Raw genomic sequence first — 25,902 nt, forward strand, 5'->3', positions numbered from 1 at the left:
TGTGTTTCGAGGGTGGGCAGACTGAAACACCTTGATGATGAGCGAGATCAGAGGAGAAAGACCAGACTGTTCTGAGCTAACAGGAAATCTATAGTATCTCAAATATCTCTGTTTACATCTGTGGTGAGCAGAAAAGCATCACAACAAACTAGAAAAAAATGCATGGTCTGTCTGTCCAGTTTGGGTGAGTTTGTGTTCATGATAGACTCAGATTCGTGTTATAGGGAACTCGAGGTCATCTTCTGCTGTTTTAGCTCATCCACCTGAAAGGTTGGAGGTTTTGTGCATGGTGAGAAACTATTCTGCTCCCCACAGATGTAAAGACATTGTACGTGTTACTGTATCCTTCCTGGCAGCTCGAAACAATCTGAACTCTCTTCCCTTTACCTGAAGCTCTTGACCTGCACGGTTTTATGCATTGTGCTGCTGCCACATGATTAGCAATCTCCTTTCCATTGTACAGACCATTTCATAACAAACAGAGTCAGTGTTCTGAAAGTACATTCTATATCTTTACAATATTGAGCTTCACCTTTCAGCCATAACATTAAATCCAACTGCCTAATATTGTGTAGGTCCCCCAATATGCCACAAAAAAGCTCTGATCCGTCAAGGTCTGGACTCCATGAACCCTCTGAGGGTGTGTTGTGTCCAGCACCAAGGTATTAGCAACAGATCCTTTAAGTCCTATAAGTTGCAATGTGGGGTCTCCATGGATCAGACTTGTTTGTCCAGAACATCCCACGCATCCGTTATCAAACTAAGATCGGGGAAATCTGGAGGCCAAATCTTTCAGCCAATGTTCCTTAAACCATTCCTGAACAAGATTTTCAGTGTGGCATAAAGAGATGTAGTTTGTCTACAACAGCATGGTACATAAAGCATCATCTGAAAGTAATAATGTAGAGCATTCTGGTGATTTCACATGCACAAACATCTGGCTGGTCACATTGTGTAAAAGAAAACGTGATTCATAGGACCAAGCCACCTTCTTCCACTGCCTCATGGTTCAAGTGTCATCATGACTACTCTGATTGACTCATGGACTCCTAATCTATCCCACCACATGACAGGTGCCACTATAACGAGCAAATCCATGTTATTCACTTCACCTGTCAGTGGTTTTAATGTTATGGCTGATTGGTGTATATGAAGATATTGCACAAGTTATAAGGACATTGGATTCTTTAAACCAGTGTTTTCTCTACTGTAGATACATAGGGATTTTGTAGAGGACTTTGTAGTATCTGAAAAACTGGAACTTTATAACTATATAAATGCATATAACAAGTAATTAAGAAAGAATTTCCGAGCATCAGAAGAGTCCGCTGCAGAGGGTTGAACTTAATCATCCTACGACAAAGTAAAATGGAGATCAAGCACAGACTACTAAACCCAATACATGACACATTTAAATGCTTCAGCATAGAAATATATAAAATAAGATATACGCATTTGACTCAAGTGGTTAAGGCTCTGGGTTGTTGATTGGCGGATCGGGGTTCAATCCCATCATTGTCAAGCTGCCGCTGTTGTACAGTTGAGCAACACCCTTAACCCTCACTGCTCCCCAACTTCCAAGGCTGGGATATGTGAAGAAAAGAATTTCACTGTGTTCTTTATCTATTATTAAATAATCTATCTTTTCTATATGATGATGTGATCTTCAAAAAGTGAATGCTCTTTTTAGAGAGTCAGATATATTTCCAGTGCTACTTGGCTTAAAAGGTCATTGAAAGGGTTTACTGCAGCCAGAAAAGTGTTTTAGAGCCCCTGCTTTGCATCATTCTCATCACGAGCCAGGCACGCAAGCACTGCAACTGTGGATTTGGTCGGAGTTATACTAGTACAAGGGTGCCATCTGTGGACGTAGCATTAAACAAACACTGATCTGTATTTTAGCCAAACTCTATCCCACCACTGATGCTTTAGTTAGTTAGATCTCAGGACCACATCCGTCCTTGAAAAAGCCAAAAGTGTAAATGGTACATCCCTAATTTACAAACGTGATTTTATCAAGGCCTTAAGTTAAATTTAAAGCTTACACACAGGTAACACAGCCATACAGGCACTTCATCTTCTTTGTTAGTAAGCATGTCATCTTCCTATAAACTAATAACCTGAGACATGCAAGGATCTACCTGCAACCTGTGTGTAGGCGCTAAAGACAGGAAATAAACCAGCAGGAAGAAGGAATTACAGAATAAGAGCTGAAAACCTTTTCGTTGTAGTAACATGGCTGTTATTCTTGACATATGGGAAAATCTGTCAGTTGTCACTTTTGAACACAATAAAGTTTTTAATATACTTTCACACCTGTAATGGTGTGAAATGTAAAAAGGTTTTTAATCTCTCAGCCCTAACAAAAAACAGCCAGTCTGCCTAAAGAACATGGCACCTTTAGTTTAAAAAATGTGTTAAACAAGTAATTGTGTGCACATCAGAAAAAAATGTAATGTCCGCAACACTGTTTATAACTCCCATATTTAATAAAAGGCAACATTTTGACCCTGCTGGGTCTTCTTCAGGCCTGCGGACGTTACATTTAAACCCATAAATTTTAAGTTTAAACCCGTCCATTTTTCAAGTGATCACAAATATTGGAACAAGTGACTGACAGGTGTTTCTTATTGATACCGAAGGTTTTTTTTTTTAAAAGGTGTTTTAACTAATAAATAAATAAATGTTAGCCTGTGTGGGATTTAAATATAAATAATAAAAAACTAATTATATAAAATGAATGTTAATAAAATTATTCACAGGTTCAAACACATTACATTTCTTTACAGTATTTTATTATATGTTTAGTATATATATATATATATATATATATATATAAAAAAAATTTATTTTTTTTTTTTCTATTTGTATTAATTGTGCAGGTTCTCAGTTGGTCTTCAGCCGTTTGTTTTTGACGAGGTACTACAAAAATAATAAGCATTACACTTCATAGCATCACATGCACATAATATTATAATATAATATTATATACCTTTCATTTTAAAGCTAGTAGATATGTGTACAGGGATCTCAGCGGTTCTGAAGATTCAATAAACAAAACCTTAACTTATTTGTAAAGGTAGACAAGTTGAAAGAAATATGCTAAAGGTGCTTTTGATGATAACTATAAATGTACATCTTCTGTACATAGTTATAAGTACATAGATCAAGGACATGTGCAGTTTGCTGCCTTTTATTTTATTTATTTATTTATTTATTTATTTATTTATTTATTTTTGAGAGTGGGATGTAATTGGCTACAGATGATATATTGTATAAAGGTAATAAATATTCACAATTTTTTTAAAAAAAAATAAATAAAATAAAAAAATATGAACAGCCTTGCTTCCTGGTCGATTTAAATGATATTTAATATTTGTAATGTTAATGTAAATAAAGGATGGTATGACAGAGAAACCTGTCAGCCACATGACTCAAGACCACTGACAGACTGTAAGAGTAGAAAGCTAACAACAGCCAACTAACACGATGTTTGGTCTTTAATGTTGATTTATTAATTCACTGTAACGGTGTTTCAGTCATTTTATTGCACACATCAGTTCCATCACAAACACCAGCCGGTCAGGACACTGCTAGCTCAACTCACTACCGCGAGTCTTAATAATCATGTGGGACTTTTTTACTGCACCTCTTTCTCTGTCGCTGTTCCTTCAACTCCGAGTAAACCGTACAGGTCCATCTGTAATAATTCTTTTGTAGAAGCCATTTTTTTTGTTGTTTTTTGTTAAATAAATAGCAATTAAAACTAATCGCTATTATAAGCTATTTTGAAAACGTAGCACAGTATAAACGCTTCCGGATTACGAGCATGTAAAATAAAAGTCCTTTTACCCGTTGAGAGATTTGTTTCATAGATATATACACTAGATGTCGCCTTGTTTAGGGCAGTACATTGGAGCGAATGCGTCAACTGAGCCGCCATCTTGGTACGGGGGACCCCCTCCTCTTAATGCATTAGCGTCAATGTAGGCAAAGAAATATAATCACCATAAATCGTCATGAATGTGATTTCTAGTTTTTTTTTGGTCGTTCCAAAGGTCAGATATGTATTAATCATTAAGTCCAGAGACATTTTAAGGTTTTGATATTAAGATAATCTACTTTTTCACAATATAATAGTGTTGTGAACAAATGATCAAATGAACAATAGTGATTGTTCATTTGAAGTATCACTACTTACCTTATAGCCTACTGCATGTAACACTGCTACAATGGTGTGACTATACATGTTCATTTAAACATTTAAATTGTATTGGTTTATTAAATATGATACACAAAGCAATTTGCAGGTGGAAGCAAATCACAAATTTGAGAGGAACATAATGTGAAAGTTAGATAGTTGAGGTGCCAAAGACTGTTCAATCTTTTATTTATTCTTTTCCCGCAATACTTTTGCCACATTAAATAAGTATGTACTAAAGGAACATAAACCAAAAAAAAAAACCCACAAAGTTTGACTTTGAGGCTGAACTGCCAACCTAACTGGTGACATCTTTCCAGGACTGTCAGCTGAATTAACCATTTAAAAAAAAAAAGTGTTTAGTTCTGCAACTGCAACTCGTCTCTGTTTATCACTTGGGAATCTACAAACAGATTCAGATTCAGATTATTTTATTTAATACCATGTCAGCAATCAAAAGCTATTTTCATGGCAAAATTCAATTACAAAAACACAAATATCATATAAATGCAATAAAAACAAAACAACTATAAACAGCAAGTCATATTATACATTTTTTTATTTTAATTAACATACGATAAAAAAAATCCAAACCCTTTTCAGACAAATTGTCATTAAATATGTCCTTAAGTGAAGTAACTGTATAAAAGAGCATTCTGCTTGTGTTGAGTCCAGGACAATCTAATAAAATATGTTTGACAGATAAGGGAATCTTACAAAACATACATAAAGTTGGGTTTTCACCTTTAAGCAAAAAAGCATGGGTCAATTTTTAATGTCCTTATTAAGAGCTTCGGAATCTACAAACATTTTGTCTACAAACATTGTCTGTTTTACTATCAGTCAAAAACTAATGGTTAACTAGCATGGATTAGCTGCGGTCGTTAACCAAGGACTAAAACAAACCAACAGAACAAGAAATATAATTTCCTAACATTCAATATCATAAAACACATTCTCACTTGTGAAATGTAATCACTTGCTGTCTGGTTTTTAGATTTATTTCGTTTGAACAACCAAATGCAGCACAGAAGTCCGGCATCGTCCATGCATTTGAGTTAAAGGAGCACCGTACAAAGATGGCGGCGGTTTTGACGCATTTTTAGGACCCCGATGCGACATCTAGTGTATAGATTATGGGTTTGTTCGTACAGCATTCTACGTACATGTGTGTCACGTGTTCACGTGGTATATGACTTAACATCACATGCGTATACTACTATTTCTACTGTGACGTTTTTCCTTTAATTTGCTTAAGATTCATAATACACAATGAGTAAAAAATACATTATCACATATACATATTATCACAGAGTCTCATGTTTACACTCACCTCTCAAAAACATGCATACAGGTGACTACATTGTCCCTAGGTGTGAATGAGTGTGTGATTGCGTGTATAGTGTCATGTTAATTATGAATTCTGTATTATTATTATTATTATTATTATTATTATTATTATTATTATTAGTGGTAGTAGTAGTAGAATGAACAAGCTCCAGGGTCCACAGTTTGTTCATGAGCCACAAGTGATAAATTGGATAAAAAAGACTGTACAAAAGAATTTATAACAGAGCTTTAATTTCAGAGATAAACATTGTTATTCTTAGCCTTTAAATATGCTAACGTCTCTGTACTAGAACCCTTCCAATTTTTCACTTGTAACTCCAGGGAAATCCTTATAATCAGTATAGATACAAAAGTGCTGTGAATTCTCCATCTATATACATATATGAAAAATAAGTAAGTGCTAATTTAAAAACTAGACTAGTAAAAACTAGTACAGACAAATAAAGGCTAGCTGTTGCAGTAAAATCTGTAGGTCACATGTGTGTATGGTGCCCTGCTGATAATGGATGAATATTACTACTACTACTACAACTTTTATAATAATAATAATAATAATAATAATAATAATAAGAAGAAGAAGAAGAAGAAGAAGAAGAAGAAGAAGAAGAAGAATAACGATAATTTATAACATTATTATTAATAAATAATAATAATAATTATTATTATTATTATTATTATTATTATTATTATTATTATTATTATTATTATTATTATTATTAAGTTCCAGTGTCCCCAGTTTGGTTAAAGTTGTTTCAGTATAGTAAAAATACAAATAAAATAAAAAAAAGCGGTTACAGAAAGCGCCCAGCAGATGGCACCATTTGCTAAAACTGGCTTGATTAACAGCAAATTTTGTCAGGCTCTGACAAGAATTTGTGTTGAGAACATTAAAAAAATAAAAAATAACCTTGTATATTCTAATCAACTAACTTATTGTCTGCCACGTTGTGTTGTAAGCTGACTCAGTCATGTCGGTTCTGCTTTAAGGGGATTCAAGCAATTTTCTTTCCTTCACTCACATCATCAGGTTCAGTCCATTGTACAGATTCCCAGTCCTTGTCCTCGTGTATACCTGTCCTGCACATTTCAATGTTTAATCTGCTTTCAACATTTTAGATTCACTTCAAGGTAGCCTTGGGACCCTGTGAACTATTGTAACTCACTTCTGTCAGATCTTCCCTGTGTGCACTCAGACCACTCAAACTGCTCCAGGAAGTACTCTCAAATCCACTGATTTTTGAAACTCATTCTGATGCAATCAGCTGTCACCAAAATTCACATTATTATGTGAAGGGAACTGAACTTTGAACAATTAAACTGTCACATGATCTCAATATAAAGACACTTGGGATGCTCCAGAGATAGTTATAGAATATGTTTGAAGAAAGAGCATCTTCAAGAGACTATAAAGCTCTCAGAACAAGCCCAGGTAAAACCTTTAAAAAATGTAACAATGGTTTGATGATAAAACTCTTAAATCTCCAAGTGAGCATTATTATTTCTGCCATTCTATTTTTCAAATGGAAATTAAATTGCACAATTGCAAATTTGCCTAGATGACTACAGCCACCATTTGTCAATAATGGGTCAAGAGGGGATTAGGTAAAGAAGCAAACAACATATGATATATAGTCCAAATTCACTCACTCACTCACTCATTTTCTACCGCTTATCCGAACTACCTCGGGTCACGGGGAGCCTGTGCCTATCGCAGGCGTCATCGGGCATCAAGGCAGGATCCACCCTGGACGGAGTGCCAACCCATCACAGGGCACACACACACCCTCTCATTCACTCACGCAATCACACACTACGGACAATTTTCCAGAGATGCCAATCAACCTACCATGCATGTCTTTGGACCGGGGGAGGAAACCGGAGTACCCGGAGGAAACCCCCAAGGCACGGGGAGAACATGCAAACTCCACACACACAAGGTGGAGGCGGGACTCGAACCCCCAACCCTGGAGGTGTGAGGCGAACGTGCTAACCACTAAGCCACCATGCCCCCCTAGTCCAAATTCAATCTAATTCAATTCTCCTGTATAACACAACACAGAAATATTTTGGGAGGCCAATACGTGTGCACTGTGTATGTACTGCACTTTTAATTATGTCTTTTGTTGCACTTGTAGTTATGTTATATCGTGTCAATTTGATGTTTAGTAAAGGTTTGATGATGATGCCCAGCATCCAGATACCCCTGGGAAAAATCTTAAGTTTTAATTACTTTCACACCCTTTGTGTGCCAGTAATGGCAAAGTTTCTGGCTCCATGCCTTCCTGCATACACATTTATAATCTTAATTTGATAAAAGACTGTACAAAAGAATTTATAACAGAGCTTTAATTTCAGAGCTAAACATTGTTATTATTAGCCTATTTTATTATTTTTATTATTATTATTTTTTTTTATTTATTGTATAATTATATTTACACATATAATGAATATGTAATTCAGGAAGAGGTAGGTTTTTAAAAACATCGAGATGAAGTCCATGCCAGGACAGAAAAGAGTCTACCTTCCTATCTTTGTACAGTATATCTTCCTACCTTGCCTTGAACCCTGAGAGATGGTGGGACCAGACGAGCCATGCTAGAAGATCTGAGGGAGCATGGTGCAGTGTCTGCACCAGTGTCTGCACCATGCTGATATCTGCAGCTACCTGAAACCAATAGAGGAAACACAGCAACATGGGAGGTTTAGGCAGGTTACAGTCACTACATTTTGGATCATTTGAAGCATTTTATTATTGCCACATATACTTTAGATACTACACTGTGAAATTCTTCTTTCTTCTTTCAGAACACAGGGTCAGCAATGTTGGAGCGGAGAGTGTTAAGGGCCCAACAGTGGCAGCTTGCAGAGGTCGAATTGCGTTCAGTGGTGTAGACCTGCCAGCAGAGAATTACAGAAGTCCGATGTTGAAATGACAAGAGGCTGAATAAGCTTACAAGTGGCCTGTGTGGTAAAAACCAGCATTCTTCTGATGTTCTTCTGTACATGCTCTCAGGGTGTTTTGGGGTTTCCTCTTGATACTCTGGTTTCCTTCCCCAGTTCAAAGACATGTGTTGCATGCTAATTAGCACTGATAAATATGAATGTGAATATTTAAATATTACTTTATTTACATAAATATGTGAATGGGTGTGTGAGTGGTGTCCCCCGCCTTACAATAAACAGCAGAGATAATCAACACAAGCCACAGCTCTCTCCTTAGATTTCATTCGCATTCATTAATGTGAGGAGTCTCCCTGTGACCCTGTGTAGGATAGGATCTGTAGCCCTACAGAAAATAGATGGAGGAATCCACTGTAAACACATATACTGTAATTAAAATACTTACTTTGCATGCTGTTCAATCTCTTCTTATATCTTTGTAAATTTATAATAGCATTGTATTGAATATTTACTCAATACTAGTTCATATACTGTATATGTAACTTTTTTCTCATTCAAGGAAGCTCATGTCCTTCAAATGTTTATGGAAACCTGACCACCACAGTCACACCACCATGCTGTTTTCCACAATACTGTTGCTACTACATAAGTTTGCATATGTTTACAACTGCTCTAGTTGTACATTGTACTTTATAATATACAATATGCACACTGGTCACTACTTTGTGTCTTTTGACTTGTAGTGTTTTGTATTGTCTGTTTGCACTGTGCTTGTGTCGCACTGTTGCACTTGGTTACACATGATGCACTTTACAGTATGTGTCTAGGATTTAAGTCCTTAGCTCTGTGTTTTTTTATGTTTTATTTTATGTAGCTTTATGTCGTTTTCTGTAGCACCATGGTCCTGGAGAAATGTTTCATTTCACTGTGTACTGCGTCAGCTATATATCTATCTATCGTGCCTACATTTTTGCTTGGTAAAATTCTTGGTCAAAAAAAAAAATTCTCATAAGTGACATCGTACTTAAACCAATATTTAACAATATATAAAATTATAAGGTAAAAAAAAATATACTGTTTGCAAGGCTTTTAAATGAATTAGCGTTAAATATAATTATTTATTTAGGCTTAATCATGAATTCCCTTCAAAAAATGTGGCCTTTGCCAAGTGAACTTTTGTGCTGACGTCTCAAATACCATTCATGCCTCTTGCCAGCATGTTATTCAAAACATGCACCTCTTTTGCCAAAGCCTCTGCTCTGCCCATGTGTTGGCTTAAGGCACATTTTTGTCTCGGGTGTGACCAGATAAAAATCATCTTTGTATAAAAGATTTTGGACTTTTGTGTCTCCTCCACTACCTTCTCTCGATCTTTAGTCAACACAGTCTGTTAAACCCAAAACATGTTTTTTTTATCTACATATATACGTATTGTCCACATTTGTGAAAACATCTGCTTATTTATGAGATTTCTCAAACTCAGCAGTGTAATTCATTAAAAAAAAAAAAAAGAAAGAAAAAAAAAGATGAGGGGAAAACTCATGAAAGCTCATTTTTAATGACTGAAGAAAACACACGTACACACACTCACAAAAAGGATCTAATTTATCTCAATTATTAACATGATATTTTCATCATTTTCAGTGGAACTATCATAAAGGTATTTTATTGTAACATTATTAATATGGAAAGTTATATTTAATGTTATATTAATATATGTACAGTATGTATATTTGAAGGTAAATTATGCCTCAAATGATTAATGCCATGGAGAATGAAGTGCAGTGATTTATGGAAAACACTGGCAAACAGTTACAGAACCTGAAGCAGAAATCTGAAACTGAGATCATCATAAATGTTTCCACAAGGTCAAATCAGTCAAAAATTCCTAACGTTGTAGGGACATACAGCATGGTCGTCAGCAAGAGGCACACACACACACACACACACACACACACACACCGAAACACACACAAAGAGTACAACAGTGGTCGGGACGTGGCTCCTGATGAACCGGCAACTCCAGTGAGGGTGGAGTAACCAAAACTGTGTGTGTGTGTGTGTGTGTGTGTGTGTGTGAGAGAGAGAGAGAGAGAGAGAGAGAGAGAGAGAGAGTATGAATCATGGGCTCACATCTCCTCTCCATCGCAGTAGTGATAATAGATCATACGGAGCAGCTCTCCTGCTTGTGATGTGATGTGGATGTAGGAGAAAATAGGAACTATTTACTGAAGCGCTTTAAAGAAACAGAGGTAAGTCTGTCTGTCTGTCTGTCTGTCTGTCTGCTGTCTGTCTCTCTGTCTGTTCTCGCCTTATATCATGCTGTCATAATGAAATAAACACCGATTCATGGCGAATTCGCTTTCCGAAGTTAGATGGTTTAGAAAAAGAGCAGATCAACAAACCTAATATTCGCCATCTTTAGCAAGTTGAATCCATGAAATTTTCAGAGCTCTCGCTCACCGTTATTACTCCATTATAAGACTGTTCTGTAGCTGATATAGCGCTGGTCATTTGGAAATAGTAGGCAATACTATAGTAGGCAAAGTATATATATATATATATATATATATATATATATATATATATATATATATATATATATATATATATATATACAGCACGATGGCTTTGACCTAAATGAGTATATTGTTTACAGAAACAATAGATTTATAGCATCTGTATCTCTGTATGTTTCTCTCAGCGTCTCAGTGTTTTTAAACACTGTTCCTCGGGTTTCGTGTGTTTTGTGGCTTTCTCAACATCTGTATTCGTGTAGGCTAGAGCTTGTCTAATCTTTGTGTTGTTGTGTAATCCGTTAGCAGTGTAGTGTCTTGCTGATTGTGAGCGACACGTTGTGTACAAGTTCGAAGTGATCAGTAGCCTATACATTCCACACATGCAGGTCACGTGACCACTGCACTGCCTCCATGCTGTTTTCCAGCTGCTTGAGTCCTACATTAGGAAACTGTCCAGTGATGTAACACAATAGGTCAGGGGTATTTAACTAAAATTTGGGAAGCTTCAATTCTATAAAGTGAATTATTGTAATAGAATTAAGACAATTTCACATACTTTATAGTGCTGTATCACCCTTACCACTTTTGACCAGTGCCATGGACTCCTCTGAACACATGAATTGGACACATGGACAATAAAAATATACATCTCTGTCTATTTTTTTTATATTTACAGCATAAGCACCCTTAACCTCAACTTACAGAAGCGAACAGACATTAAAGATCAGTTGAAGGTTAAGAAATTTTTCAGCATCTTTGTATTCAGTAGTCAGTGCCATTGAGCTATCACTGTCTTTACATTATGAGTTGTGTGATCATTGGGTCTCTTAACACATATAGCCGGTAAATAAAATTAAATATTTATGATAATCTGTGAAAACACTCCTCTGGTCCACTGAGCTGCTTTCAGCTAAATCTCAACTCCTCAAAACTGGTCCTTGCCCCCTGCAGTGCATGTTTTAGTGTTTTCCTGGTTCAAATAATCATCTTCCTTTGTTGAAGTGGTGTGTTAGAAAAGAAAATCACTTAAATAAAGCACAGGGATTACTATAGGATTAGGGTTAGGAACCGGCGAGCTACATTTTATTAGGAACACCTGTACTCTTAATTTAAAATTTATTTGTCACAAACATAACCATATACAATATAACATGGTGTGAGATGCTTGTACAACTGTCTTCCCTTCAGCGAGAGTAAAAGACGTATTAAGCACGAGTTAAAGTGTTAAATAATAGCACAATTTAAGGATTACTTCACCGGTTCACGGCTTAACTCTGTATTATTCACTCACAACGGTCTCCGTTTATTCATAATTATGCAATAAAAAACATCCAATGAGAAGCAGTTTTGCATACAGAAACGCCTAGTTAATGAGTGAGGTCAGAGCATAAGGTTGAGACTGGTTTAGCTGGAATTGCATGATGCTATCATGTCAATGGGGGGGCCAGGAATATGTCCAACATCTTGTAGAACCCATGGCATTAAGAAATGAGACTGTTTTTGAGAGCAAAGGGAATCCTTACCAAGTATTAGTATAGTGTTCTTAATAAAGTTCTCAGTTACTGTGAGGGGTTAAGCCACAACATAGAATATGATAAAAAGAAAAGTAAAGAAAAGTAAAGTCGCTCACCCGTACCAACTTTTTCATATGCATATGGTAATCAGTTATGCTAAGGACTTTTTTAATGTGCTTAGTTTGGTCCAGTCAAATACATTGCCCCTAATAATGACCCCTGCTCTAGATTTTACATTTAAAGAAATCACAAATAATTCGGATCAGGGTCACTATGAACCTGTTTACTATATGATGTGTATAAACATTTATTGATAATGTGTGGCCTTCAAGGAGTGATACTGAGTAAAGGCATTAGAGTGTGTTCTGAAATTAGTATCTAAGTCAGATTAGATATTTCGTGCAATCCTATCTCTGTTGTGCTTACTTGTGTACGTAGACAACACCAAGATTTTGCACTTTGGTATGAATTCAGTATCAGTCATTACATCACTCACATAACAGAAACTTGCTCAGCTCTGTTCTTCTCTGAAGGACAGTATCAGATGTATCCAAAAAAAATATGAAATAAGGATTAGTGTGTCTAGTGGTGGATCCCTTTCATTTTTTTTAAATAAGGAAATTTGACCATATGAACTGGGAGGACTAAATGAGAGAACTCGCAAAAAAAATATAATGGAGTCAAATGTTACATTGCTATTTCTAAATGTAGTGAAGGCTAGGAAGTCATCGAAGCTCACTTCGAAGCACAATTCACAATTATTTCAAACAGGAACATTCGTTTTTTTGGGGACAAAGCAGGAAAAAATCTGAAGTGTGAAAATCTTATCTTACAAACTGAAAAATATTACCGTATAACTGGTAGAGTGAAATGTAATAGCATATAATTCTAAAAGAGTCTACAGACTTAATTTACATACATATATTCAGTCATAAGCAACTCTTTCAGAGTAATACAAGTTTACAGACTGTAGTCAGAGCAGGTCTAGAAGACAGCATGATTAAGGAATACATTCATTATTATCTGTTCAGTGATTATCTGCAGTGAGAAAGGATTGTAGGTGTGCCCCAAATCACATACGTATACTTTGTTCTATGATATTGTGTAGTATAATTATTGAGTAGTGTATTTACATTGAAAACTACAACACAAAGGAAAGAATTGCACTTCCAATATCCGGATAATGCACTTATTCATACAGAAACAAAAAAATGAAGTGTGGGGGAAAAAAGTCAGAGACCACAATGAAAATCTTGGAAAAAACAGATTTTGAAATATTTAAAAATGTTTATTTATTTATTTGTTTGTTTGTTTGTTTGTTTATCTATCTATTTCTTTATTTATTTTTAAATTTTGAAATATTTGAAAAGACATAAAGCAAACGTGCAGTATCCTAAATATATACGGTAATATTCATGATTCCGCACTATTTCTAGGTTCCTGTCTAAATGTAAGCAAATGTGTAGTTTTGACCATGTTATCTGCTTTAACCATGTTATCTGCTTTGTAGGTAAAAACTACAAATTATCACAGCTCTGAGTGTCTACTTTAATACAAGTCTTAAATGGAATGTAACATGACAAGAAAATTCACTGTTGAACAAAGACACCACCAAAATAGGTGCATTTCTATTTTTCAAATTCAATTAATAATTGAATGAAATGTTTATTCAAACACCTACAGTCTCTTGCAGTCCGGCATAGTGGTGGTACCACTGATCCTACATAGATACCATCAACATTCTTTGGATGGTCCTACATTGAAATCCTAAAGATTCCACTTACAAAAAACACCATACACCCAAAGACTTTAGTCACGAACTTCACTTGCTGTATTCATAAAAACTTCAATGTTCCTTTCAGTTCATTCTGTACTGATTTAATCCTCAGAATATAACTGTCAAAGAATAGTAACTTGTAATGGGTTCCCCTTTTGAGTCTGGTTCCTCTAAAGGTTCCTTCCTTGTATAATTTCAGTATAAACTCTAGTGTCACTACTGGATTTCTTGTTAGGGTTCTTGGCCTTAATTGAAATGCACAACTGGAAAGCTGCTTTCCATTATCAAAACTCCACTCAAAATAGTGATGAAAAAATAGCACAAGTTATCGTCATCAGCAGTATTGCCACCGTGGGAGAGTACATAGATGTGTACTATAAATGATCGTTCCTAACTGGTTATGGAAACTTTTGAGTTTGGGAAATAAATCAAAGGATTTATTTTCCACTTTGCAGAAGTGTGAGAGTAGACTGAAGATTCTGCAGGAGTCACCAGACTGAATTAATACTAACTTTGCTGGTGCATTCATTAGAAAAATACATTACTGTCAAAATAATACATCAGCAGCACTTCATATAATGGTGTAGTGAGGTAAATGTGAAAAAAGAAAACAATAGAAAAGAGTTTTAAATGGCATTCCACATCACAAATATCTGAAGAGTCTAATATGGAACAAATATCCTTAGACAGTTATACAGAAATATTAAAGCATTTAGCTACTTTCACATACAGTGTTTTTATCGCAAGTTGCCAGTCGCTGTGCAACCAGCGTTCAAAATCTATTTTACCAGAAAAATGAAACATTCTGGAGGGAGATTTGGTGTTTTTTATATAAAATTCATATCACATGAGATGAAGGAAAAGCAGCGTATGCACATTTTCATGGATTACATGTGCTCTACTGTATTCACTTCCATTGGTGGTTGCTGTACCAAGTTGCGCCATATTTGAATACAGTTCAACTTTTCTCAGCTTTGACACAGCTGGACACACCCACATTTAGTCACCAAACGTTGCTGTTGTTCATGTCTCTGTGGAGGTCAGCAGCTTTTACTGAAAATGAATGAACTTTGGTCGCTTTGTGGCGATGAATCATATGTATATATGTGAATGTAGCATAAACGTCAGTGAGCTGAGAATGTTAGGTGCGGGAGTCGCACTAAAGGACCTTGCAAATCTGCAAAAAGGTTAATTTGCTTGTGCATTGTTAAAAAGTAAAGCAGTAAGCAAACAGGTTTTCACTGTATCATTTTGGTCTTAGAGAATAAGAGTACAACAAATGAAATAGAGTGTGTAGGCTCATGAAAAAGTCAATACGAACAGAAATGCATGTAGGAATAGAGGAGGAGTCAGTAAAACCGATGTGTATTGTGTACTGGCAGTACGATTCAGTATATTTACTTTATCTGAAATGCTTTTCTGTCTTTTTGGTTTTAAACAAGAAATGGCTCTTGTTTGTTCTTTAAGATTGTACTATCAAGACAAGACAGTCATTTACAGAGGAAGGATGACAAATTTCCATGGTTCTTTTAATCCGATATCACAGCCAGAGTCTGAAAAAAAAAATTAGGAATGTTTACACCAAGCACTATCATATCTTCTATTGACTTCCTGACTAGAACAATACAACACAATGGCTGTCCTTGACTGACTTTGTGTGACAGTGAACGGTTTTTCTTAAACCTTTACAAAATGTTTAAACTTCTGTTTAACATAATTTATATTAAATCTATAATGAATCCAGAAATCACGTTGATGCTCCTACTTATATATTTATATACGTATATATTGCTCAGAAGCTCCTGGTTACACAATTCTAATTGTATTCAAATTTAAATTCAAATTTATTTGCATAGCACTAGGGGGGGCACGGTGGCTTAGTGGTTAGCACGTTCGCCTCACACCTCCAGGGTTGGGGGTTCGATTCCCGCCTCCACCTTGTGTGTGGAGTTTGCATGTTCTCCCCGTGCCTCGGGGGTTTCCTCTGGGTACTCCGGTTTCCTCCCCCGGTCCAAAGACATGCATGGTAGGTTGATTGGCATCTCTGAAAAATTGTCCGTAGTGCGTGAGTGAATGAGAGTGTGGGTGGGGTGGGTGGGGGGTGCCTTGCTCAAGACACCTCAGTCGTGGCCGGCAAGAGACTCAAACCCACAACCTTAGGGTTAGGAGTCAGACTCTCTAACCATTAGGCCACGACTTCCCCACAACATAAACATAAAACCAAAAGTTTATATAAAGATTAATATAATACAAAAATTCAAGATTAATATGAGATATATTTAAATGTGTTTGTATTTATTATTCATCCCTAATGAACAAGGCTGAGGTGACTGAGGTGACTGTGGCAAGGAAAAACTCCCTTAGATGGTAAAGGAAGAAACCTTGAGAGGAACCAGACTCAAAGGGGAACCCATCATCATATGGGTGACACTGGAGGGTGTGATTATAAATATACAGTCCAGCAAATGTAGTATTGATGAGAAGGTTGTTATTCTCAAAGACCACATGTAGTTGGCATCTCCTCTTAGTATGTCAGAATACTTCAAGAAGCACAGTCTAAGTGGAGCTGGTAAATCTCTAGATGTCTCAGGATCCTCACATGGTTGGCCTCATCTCAGTGAAGGTCCAAAATCTTCATGACACTCATGACAATCTGAACTGGTACAATTTCTGGATGCCTCGGGATGGGTAGTAAGAGAGAAGCAGTGGAGAGGAATTAGCATAGCTGAAAAGCCACTTTGAGACAATGTTCATGGTTAAAAGCACAATGCAAATAAAATTGAATTGAATTGAATTCTTAGCATATTAAATATCCGAGTACGTCTGGCTTCTTTAGTCTCAGGAACGTTTCCAAATTGACAGAAATGTTTATAGAAAATGTCACAAACACACCGTGACTCGAGAAAGATGTGATCAGACAAATGTAGGTTAACACCCAAGAGAGCATTCACTCTTACACACTGCTGCAGTGTTAGCATCAACATTCAGGACATATTTTCCACTTCAAGTGTTTGTATATCAGGGGAAGAACATGTCAGGATCACATGAGACACGGGGTCAAAAAGGAGAGACAGCATAACTTTGTTGTTATGGTAACGTGTTTCCTTTTTCACCATTGTTCAGCTTTAAAAAGGAAGCACTAAGCACTGCATGGAAGTCCATACATCCTGTAACAATGAATGCATTTGAGCAAGTAATACATTATGTAACCGAGTAGCACACCTTGAGAATAAAAAGTAAACTGGACCGCTCAGTGTCACTAGGGTGGGTCCCTTAGGTACACCCTTTATACCTTTAGTATTTATCATTGCACTGTATATGTGTCAATTACATTTTAACTTTTCTCTTATTTCATGCAAATAATTATCTTGTTAAAAGCCAGTTAGTCATAGCTAATCTCACAAACAGGCTTAAATAAGTGATTGAAAAGAATGTAAATGCTTGCTGTGGTGTGCTTTTCAGTCTCAGTTGCAGATAAAAAATAAGCCTAATTCTTTTTGTTGAGTTAATAATTAACTTTGTATTAAAAACACAATTCTTAATACCTTTTTAATATGGAGCAATTGGAAACACATGCCAGACTTGATTTACTGCATGACTTTGCTTTTGCTGTTGTTGTGTATCTGAATAAAGCTTTAGCAGACAACACCCAAACCTCAGAACCAGAACCAAAAACCAAACACATGAGTAGAATGGCTGGTTCTCTGGTTCTCACTGTAAAGAGGTATTGTCTACAAAGAGTCTGCAGTAACACTTTGTGTGGGCATCACCAAGCACTTACTGGCAGCAACAGAGAAGCTGCCTGAACAAAAGTGCCAACTGGCAAGCGTCCATTTTTCTGTAAGGGAACAAAAATGCTTTTTACACAGGCTTATTTAAGAAAGGTTTTAAGGCAGGCTGTGATTTTTTTTTCTAAATTGCATTTCATAAGATTAACTAAAGAAAAAATAAATAAATAAATAATAATAATAATAATAATAATAATAATAATCTTGTTTTTCGTGTTTGTGTGCTGTTGCATGCATTCCATGCTTCTTGGTCAACCGCTATTTTATTAGGCTTTAGGAAAATGCTAATTCACTTCTTCAGCTTGTCCTTTTTATTAAGTGTTTGGCATACTGTTTAGCAAAGGTTTACATATTGGCACCTCTGACAGACCTGGAATTCCATTAGACGAATTCCAAGAGGATAAATACCACTGTTATCCTTAGCTTGGATCTGTCTGGATCTGTCTGTTTTGGATTGGCTACACTGGCTATTGCATGGATGCCCTGCAATGTACTGAAATTCCATCTAAAGCGTATATCAGTGTCATTCCAACGTAGTGTTCCTGGGATCTTCCCATAATAATCCAGATCTATTTAATGAATGTATGACAAAATTACAGTAAAAGCTTTGGTGTATTATTCATTGTTGGATTAAACTGAAGAGGAAACAGAAGTGATGGTGACCCGGGTTGAGTTTGTATTTAATTTTATACATAGCCGGCATTCATTCTGACATAAGTACCTCATTGTCCAGAATAAATCCCTTGGTGGCAAACTATTGCTTGTATTTGCCATAGCAGGCTGGGCTTTGTGCTCACTGCTTAAAATTCCCTTTAACGTTCCCATTACTCAGCATCACATGTGTAGTATGAGCACACTGTACACTTGTTTACATCATGTTTAGTATATTGTGTACTACTGCTTTGTTGTTTACATGACATGCTTTGTGGTCAATATCTAATACTTCCTTAAGAGACTTTTAACCATTTTTTCTTTCTAAGAACTGTTATAAGGTTTAGTACCCTATAAGGCAAAATGCAATGCCCTTTTAGCTAATGTTTTCTTGCTGAATTTTTTTTTAATGGAGTGTTTGGATCAATCATCTGTAGAAGATTGTTATTCATGTTCATGCTCATCAGTGTAGAGGATCATTAGTCATGTTCATGTTTATGTTGCCAAAAACATGCCAGGAGGATTAGCTATGATAAATTGAATGTGTGTGTGTGCGTGTGTGTGTGTGTGTGTGTGTGTGTGAGTGTGTGTGCGTATTCAGAGTGCATTACTACCTCACATCCAGTACTATTTGAGCTGGTTCTGGCATTATCTACTATAATCCTGGCCAAATTAAAGCAGAAATTAATAAATTAATGTATACTAAAGTGTATATTTACATATTAGGGTTACATTTATTTGAACTAGGAATAGATGCATTAATGTTGCAATTAAACAAAGTGCATCATAACTACATTATACAAGAAATTTAATGTATATATAGACTATATAAAAATGTTAGAAATGATATGAACTATAAACACTGGGCATCTATGCGACTTAATAAAAAAACAGAAATAAAGTCCCCATCACTGCTCGGGTGTAAAAAGATGATCCTCTTGTGCTCTTCAGTTTGGAGGTTCTTCTTGTTGAGGCATTGAACAACTCAAGTTCTTCAACAGTATTAAACTTATTCTGGATATGTGGGCCAATTAAATGAAATATTTGAAGGCATCCACTGTGGGACTAGAGCAAATGTAAAAAGTTCATTTACTCAGCCTTTGCAGAAATAACTAAAAAAAAAGCACATTTTGGGACAGACAAGGAAACAAATACATCATGCATTTCTCTAGAAAGGGACAAACTGAGTGAAGCAAGAAGAAACTTTCCCTCTTTCCACTGCTAGGCATTTGTTATGTCAGCTCAATTATCTAGCTGAAGTAGCATTTAGCTTCACTGTGGATAACTGTGCTATAACAGCTCAGAGTTTCCAACACTATGATTATAATTTCCTGCATGACCACATCTTTCCCAAAATAGCAGGAACAATTTTCACATTTGGTAAAATACTGTATGCTTAGTTTGCTCACAGCCAGTACAATGAATAGTATGTACTGTATATCTGTTTTGCACCAAATTCCATTCATTCTCATTTCCAATCCTAGCAGGACAGTGTGTTTCAGAATTTATAAACAACTGCATATGAGTCATAAACAATGTTAATGCTGGGACAGGAAAAAAATTGTAGTCATGAGGTGATGCTCGGTCACATGATATTTCCTTAAGCCCTTAAGAGAAAAAAATCTTGCAAAAACTCTTTTGCAATGTGGTAGCCTAGTGGTTAAGGTGTTGAACTACCAATTGGGAGGTTGAGAGTTCAAATCTCAGGTCCACCCATAGATATATACACTAGATGTCACCTTGGGGTCCTAAAAATGCATCAAAACCGCCGCCATCTTTGTACGGTGCTCCTTTACCTCAAATACATGGACGACTTTTGGACTTCTGTGCTGCATTTGGTTGTTCAAACGAAAGAAATCTAAAAACCAGACAGCAAGTGATTACATTTCACAAGTGAGAATGTGTTTTATGATATTGAATGTTAGGAAATTATATTTCTTGTTCCGTTGGTTTGTTTTAGTCCTTGGTTAACGACCGCAGCTAATCCATGCTAGTTCCCCATTAGTTTTTGACAGTTAGGAAAACAGACAATGTTTGTAGATTCCGAAGCGCTTAATCAGGACATTAAAAATTGACCCATGCTTTTTTTTGCTTAAAGGTGAAGACCCAACTTTATGTATGTTTTGTAAGATTCCCTTATCTGTCAAACATATTTTATTAGATTGTCCTGGACTCAACACAAGCAGAATGCTCTTTTATACAATTACTTCACTTAAGGACATATTTAATGACATTATGTCTGAAAAGGGTTTGGATTTTTTTATCTTATGGTAATTAAAAAAATTCATAATATGACTTGCTGTTTATATTTGTTTTGTTTTTATTGTATTTAAATGATATTTGTGTTTTTGGTACCGTTGATATTTGTGTTTTTGGTATTGCTTTGTGTATCATATTTAATAAACCAATACAATTTAAATGTTTAAATGAACATGTATAGTCACACCATTGTAGCAGTGTTACATGCAGTAGGCTATAAGGTAAGTAGTGATTGTTCATTTGAAGTTTACTCAAGTGGAAGAATGTAACTAATAAACTTAGACCTACTGGCACTATGCATTATATTGTGAAAAAGTAGATTATCTTAATATCAAAACCTTAAAATTGCTCTGGACTTAATGATAAATAAATGTCTGACCTTTGGAACGACCAAAAAAAACTAGAAATGGCATTCATGACGATTTATGGTGATTTTATTTCTTTGCCTACATTGACGCTAATGCATTAAGAGGAGGGGGTCCCCTGTACCAAGATGGCGGCTCAGTTGACGCATTCGCTCCAATGTACTGCCGTAAACAAGGCGACATCTACTGTATATACCTATGAGGTCCACCAAGCTGCCCCAAGGTCCTTAACCCTCAGTTGCTCAAGTGTATAACTGAGACAAAAAACAAAAGTCACTCTGGATGAGGGAGTCTACCAAATGCTATGATACAGGATTTGATACTGATATTCTGTTTGAAATACTATCCTTCATGCTAGCAGTGTATTTCTATGGCTAACATGAAGGATGTATGAATAATAGCAATGTCTGCAGAATTACTAGTCTCCCAGGCTAGCCTTCACTTTCTAGAAAAAAAAACCTCGGACCAGTGACTGGGTCAAGGTTTTAGTTCTAGAACCACTTTTGGTTCTAGAAGGCTAGCCTGTCTGGTCCGATCCAACAGAAGAGCTTCTGTAGCAAAAACAGCTGTTAAAGTTCATGCTAACGATGATAGAAAGGTATCAGAACTCAGGGGACCTACACAATATTAGATAGGTGGTTTTAATGTTATAGCTGATCATGTACAGTTAAGATATATACAGTTAAAAAGGATTTGTCCAATAAAAGAAAAAGTCTTTGTGCTTTGATTGCATAACGTAATAATATATCATATCAAAAATATGGAAAGTACATATGTGCATACACATACCATTGTAATTATCACTCAAACACAGTGTGTCACATCAAGTTGTAAAAAAAGAAAGAAGAAAAACAAAGCAGGGCTGTACTATGGGTTTGTATGTATAATAAAAAGCAAAGGGTTAGTAATTTCGTTTTTATTCAGCAAACCAGTAGAATATAACACTAACACTGGTAATTTTGCTTTTGTTGTGGTATTAGTTGTGATAACATTGTAATAGCTTACAGGCACGCATATCTTCAAAGTAACACCTTTAGAGAAACAGGTTATAAAGGAAGCAGCGGTTTTCATGCCAAACATATTTGGACATGCTTTTCTCTATTAAGTGCATTTTATAGACCTACCCTCTAAGATTCAGTCTGATACATTCAGTCTAAACATACAGTAAAACAATAGTGTTGCTAATAGTAAGCTGTATTGGTCAAACAGCTTTAATGTGCGGCTCTTAGATAACTTCTTCATCCAACCTTCAGAGAGTAGGAACCCTTAACAGAAACACATTGTTTATCTGAAACTCAAGGCCAAGATATGGGACCAGTGTAATTTTTTGAGTTTGCACGTATCTCCATTACCGCCAACATCAAGTTGCTGTCATTTTATAGCAAAACCTGTTCCCTTGCATTACACTCAGCAACAACCATAAGCTACAAACTAGAAACACTTCAATCATGTGAACTAAAAGCATTATAAAGGGCTAATTATAGATCAAGGCATCATACTTTCAGATGGTTAAAACCAACATAACAGGTTATGTTAAATTTGAAATTGGCCAGTTGTGTACTTTGTTCAAACCACATAAGAGGGAAGGGATCCTTATGTCCATATCAGGATAATAACATTAGATACAGTTAGAGCCAGTGCCTTAACCACCTGACTTTCTTTAACTTGGAGTTTTTCAGGATATGGAACATTTAGATGCTTCATTTGGATTTCTCTAACAACTCATTAAGTATAATGAAGTACTGATGTTGTAATACTGTCTTTCAGAAGTCTCACCTGCTGAGCTGCAAGAGTCAAGCAATACAAATGAGGTCGAATGGCATCCTTTTATTTACTGTAAGAGCATAGTGAAGTTGCTGTTTATTATTTCATGCTTAGTATCATGAATTGTTTCTGCTTTAACAAATATTCAGAATAAATTCAAACCACAAACCGAGTCAATTATGGTTCTTTTCTTCATAGAAAAGATTATTCAAGGAATCAGGAAAACATTTCACAACCTTGACCAGGATAAAGTGATAAAAAAAAAGGTGTGAGTGATTAGACGTGACACAGGCATTCCATTTCCATGACAGTTCCCAGAAGATCATTATACTTTACAAACGAAATCAGAGCTAGGTACAGAATGCCCAGAACAAATCAAGTAGTGACAAGTAGAGGAGATATTTATCTAGCTGATGGAGAAAGCTAGGCAGAATGATAAGGGTAGAGATCACTGGAATATGTAAACAGAGTAATGCAATCCATCCATCCAGCCACATCCATCTCTCCATGCCAGTAATTTTCATATGATTCCATCTCACACTTATTTCCTTATATACAGTACATACAATCATTTAGTTTTGCCTAAGCCGAAATGACCAAAAGTCTCATTATTTCCTGAGAGATTATTTGATCTTTGAACCCAATCTGATGGGTTTTTGTTGAATTTTTTTAATGTTCTGCTTTAATGCTGGTAAATCTGTAGATCGGTGAAAGTACTCAAAATATTAGGTGTTTGAACTGGAGTTATGGGGGCATGCATATACAGTGGTGTGAAAAAGTGTTTGCCCCTTCCTGATTTTTTTATTTTTTTTGCACGTTTGTCACACTTTAATATTTCAAATCATCAAACAAATTTAAATATTAGTCAAAGATAACAAGTAAACACAATATGCAGTTTTTAAATGATGGTTTTTATTATTGAGGGAAAACAAAATCCAAACCCACATGGCCCTGTGTGAAAAAGTGTTTGCCCCTTAACCTAATAACTGGTTGGACCAGCCTTAGTAGCAAGAACTGCAATAAAGTGTTTGCGATAACTTGCAATGAATCGGTTACAGCGCTGTGGAGGAATTTTGGTCCACTCATCTTTGCAGAATTGTTGTAATTCAGCCACACTGGAGAGTTTTTGAACATGAACCGCCTTTTAAAGGTCATGCCACAGCATCTCAGTAGGATTCAGGCCAGGACTTTGACTAGGCCAATCTAAAGTCTCCATTTTGCTTCTCTTCAGATATTCAGTGGTGGATTTGCTGGTGTGTTTTGAATCATTGTCATGCTGCAGAACCTAAGTTCGCTTCAGCTTGAGGTCACAAACAGATGGCCGCACATTGTCCTTCAGGATGTTTTGGTAGACAGCAGAATTCATTGTTCCATTTATCACAGCAAGTCTTCCAGGTCTTGAAGCAGCAAAACAGCCCCAGACCTTCACACACTACCACCACCATATTTTACTGTTGGCATGATTTTCTTTTTCTGAAATGCAGTGTTACTTTTACACCAGATGTAATGGGTACAAACACCTCCCAAAAAGTTGGGAGGTGTTTTCCCAAAAGTCTTGGGGACCATCAAGATGTTTTCTGGTAAAACTGAGACGAGCCTTTATGTTATTTTTGCTTAGCAGCGGTTTTCGTCTTGGAACTTTTTGCCCAGTCTCTTTCTTATGGTGGCGTCATGAACACTGACCTTAACTGAGGCAAGTGAGGCCTGCAGTTCTTTGTATGTTGTTGTCGGGTCTTTTGTGACATGAGTTGTTGCTGTGCTCTTGGGGTAATTTTGGTCATCCGGCCACTCCTGGGAAGGTTCACCACTGTTCCATGTTTTCACCATTTGTGGACACGTTATTTGGGTTCCTGAATTTCTTTGGATCTCAGCAAGATGTGTAGCTTTTGAGGATGTTTTGGTCTACTTCACTTTGCCAGTCAAGCCTTATTTAAGTGATTTCTTGATTGTGAACAGGTGTGGCAGTAATCAGGCCTGGGTGTTGTTAGAGAAATTGAACTTGAGAAACTGATAAACCACAGTTAAGTTATGTCTGTAACTAAACAAAACTATACTTAACCCTAAATCATAGGAATGAAGCAGAGCATAAGTATAAAAATATCAGCATGACTCTGTTATAATCTGTTAGAATTGTTAGATGTTAGAATTGACATTTTCACAGATCTCAATCAATTCACGTTAGTTCTGGAACAACAGTATGGAATCTTTCCCAGCATTCTGAACAGCTAACTGAAAAGTGGGTTGAGCCTTTTGTCTTCTGCAGCTGACAGTACACCCTGCAGAGATTTGCAGGCGGTGTTACTAAGCCACACTGTCACTGTGCAAATGTGCACAGCTGTCACTTCCTCCAACTGCACCACAGTTTAGTCTTGTTTCAATCCTGAATGCACCCTGGATGGAAGGTCAGATGCTCAAGTCAGGGGTGTAGCATCCATTTGGACAGAGGCTGTATCTGCTCACATCCAGTATCAACACTTTAATAAACCTTTTATATAATATCTCACATGGAAACATGCTGAGGGTAGTATCTAGGGATTTAAAGACATATTTCTTTCTTACTGACATGAAAGCGTGAGATATGCAATTAACAATGTGTGAAACATCAGATTAGTAATAACCAGGATTAAATTTTAACCCCGTAAGTATGAGCAATGTGAAATGAGATAACCCAGGATTCTGTTTACCCAGAGTTTACAATGATCCAGGATTAACTGTTTCAAGTGCAAAAAGCCCTTCTGTCACTAGGGGATATTCTTTACTTGGATAATTAGTTACTTCCACAGGACTAATGCTGTATATAATATACACAATGT

The 25,902-nt window shown here is 36.2% G+C and overlaps 2 protein-coding genes across 8 annotated transcripts in view; one reads left to right on the top strand and one right to left on the bottom strand.

Moving 5' to 3' along the window:
* The window catches only part of dnajc17 (DnaJ (Hsp40) homolog, subfamily C, member 17), a 48,412-nt gene extending 44,598 nt beyond the window's left edge, over window positions 1-3,814 (bottom strand). Inside the window, exon 1 of the mRNA XM_060880270.1 lies at window positions 3,650-3,814. Within this exon, the coding sequence (XP_060736253.1) occupies window positions 3,650-3,727 (78 nt within the window). The 5' untranslated portion in view covers window positions 3,728-3,814. The remainder of the gene's footprint in view (window positions 1-3,649) is intronic.
* Window positions 3,815-10,514: 6,700 nt separating this feature from the next.
* inf2 (inverted formin 2) overlaps window positions 10,515-25,902 on the top strand; it is a 35,434-nt gene continuing 20,046 nt past the window's right edge. For 5 of the 7 annotated variants that reach the window (XR_009649134.1, XM_060880274.1, XM_060880276.1 and 2 more), the window contains exon 1: window positions 10,521-10,704. The gene's annotated coding sequence lies outside the window, so the exon portion shown is untranslated. Of the gene's footprint in view, window positions 10,705-25,902 lie in introns of all 7 variants that reach the window. The other 2 variants (XM_060880278.1, XM_060880277.1) reach the window with 2 other exon arrangements.

Source organism: Tachysurus vachellii, chromosome 10 (genome assembly GCF_030014155.1).
Source record: "Tachysurus vachellii isolate PV-2020 chromosome 10, HZAU_Pvac_v1, whole genome shotgun sequence".
Lineage (NCBI taxonomy): Eukaryota > Metazoa > Chordata > Actinopteri > Siluriformes > Bagridae > Tachysurus > Tachysurus vachellii.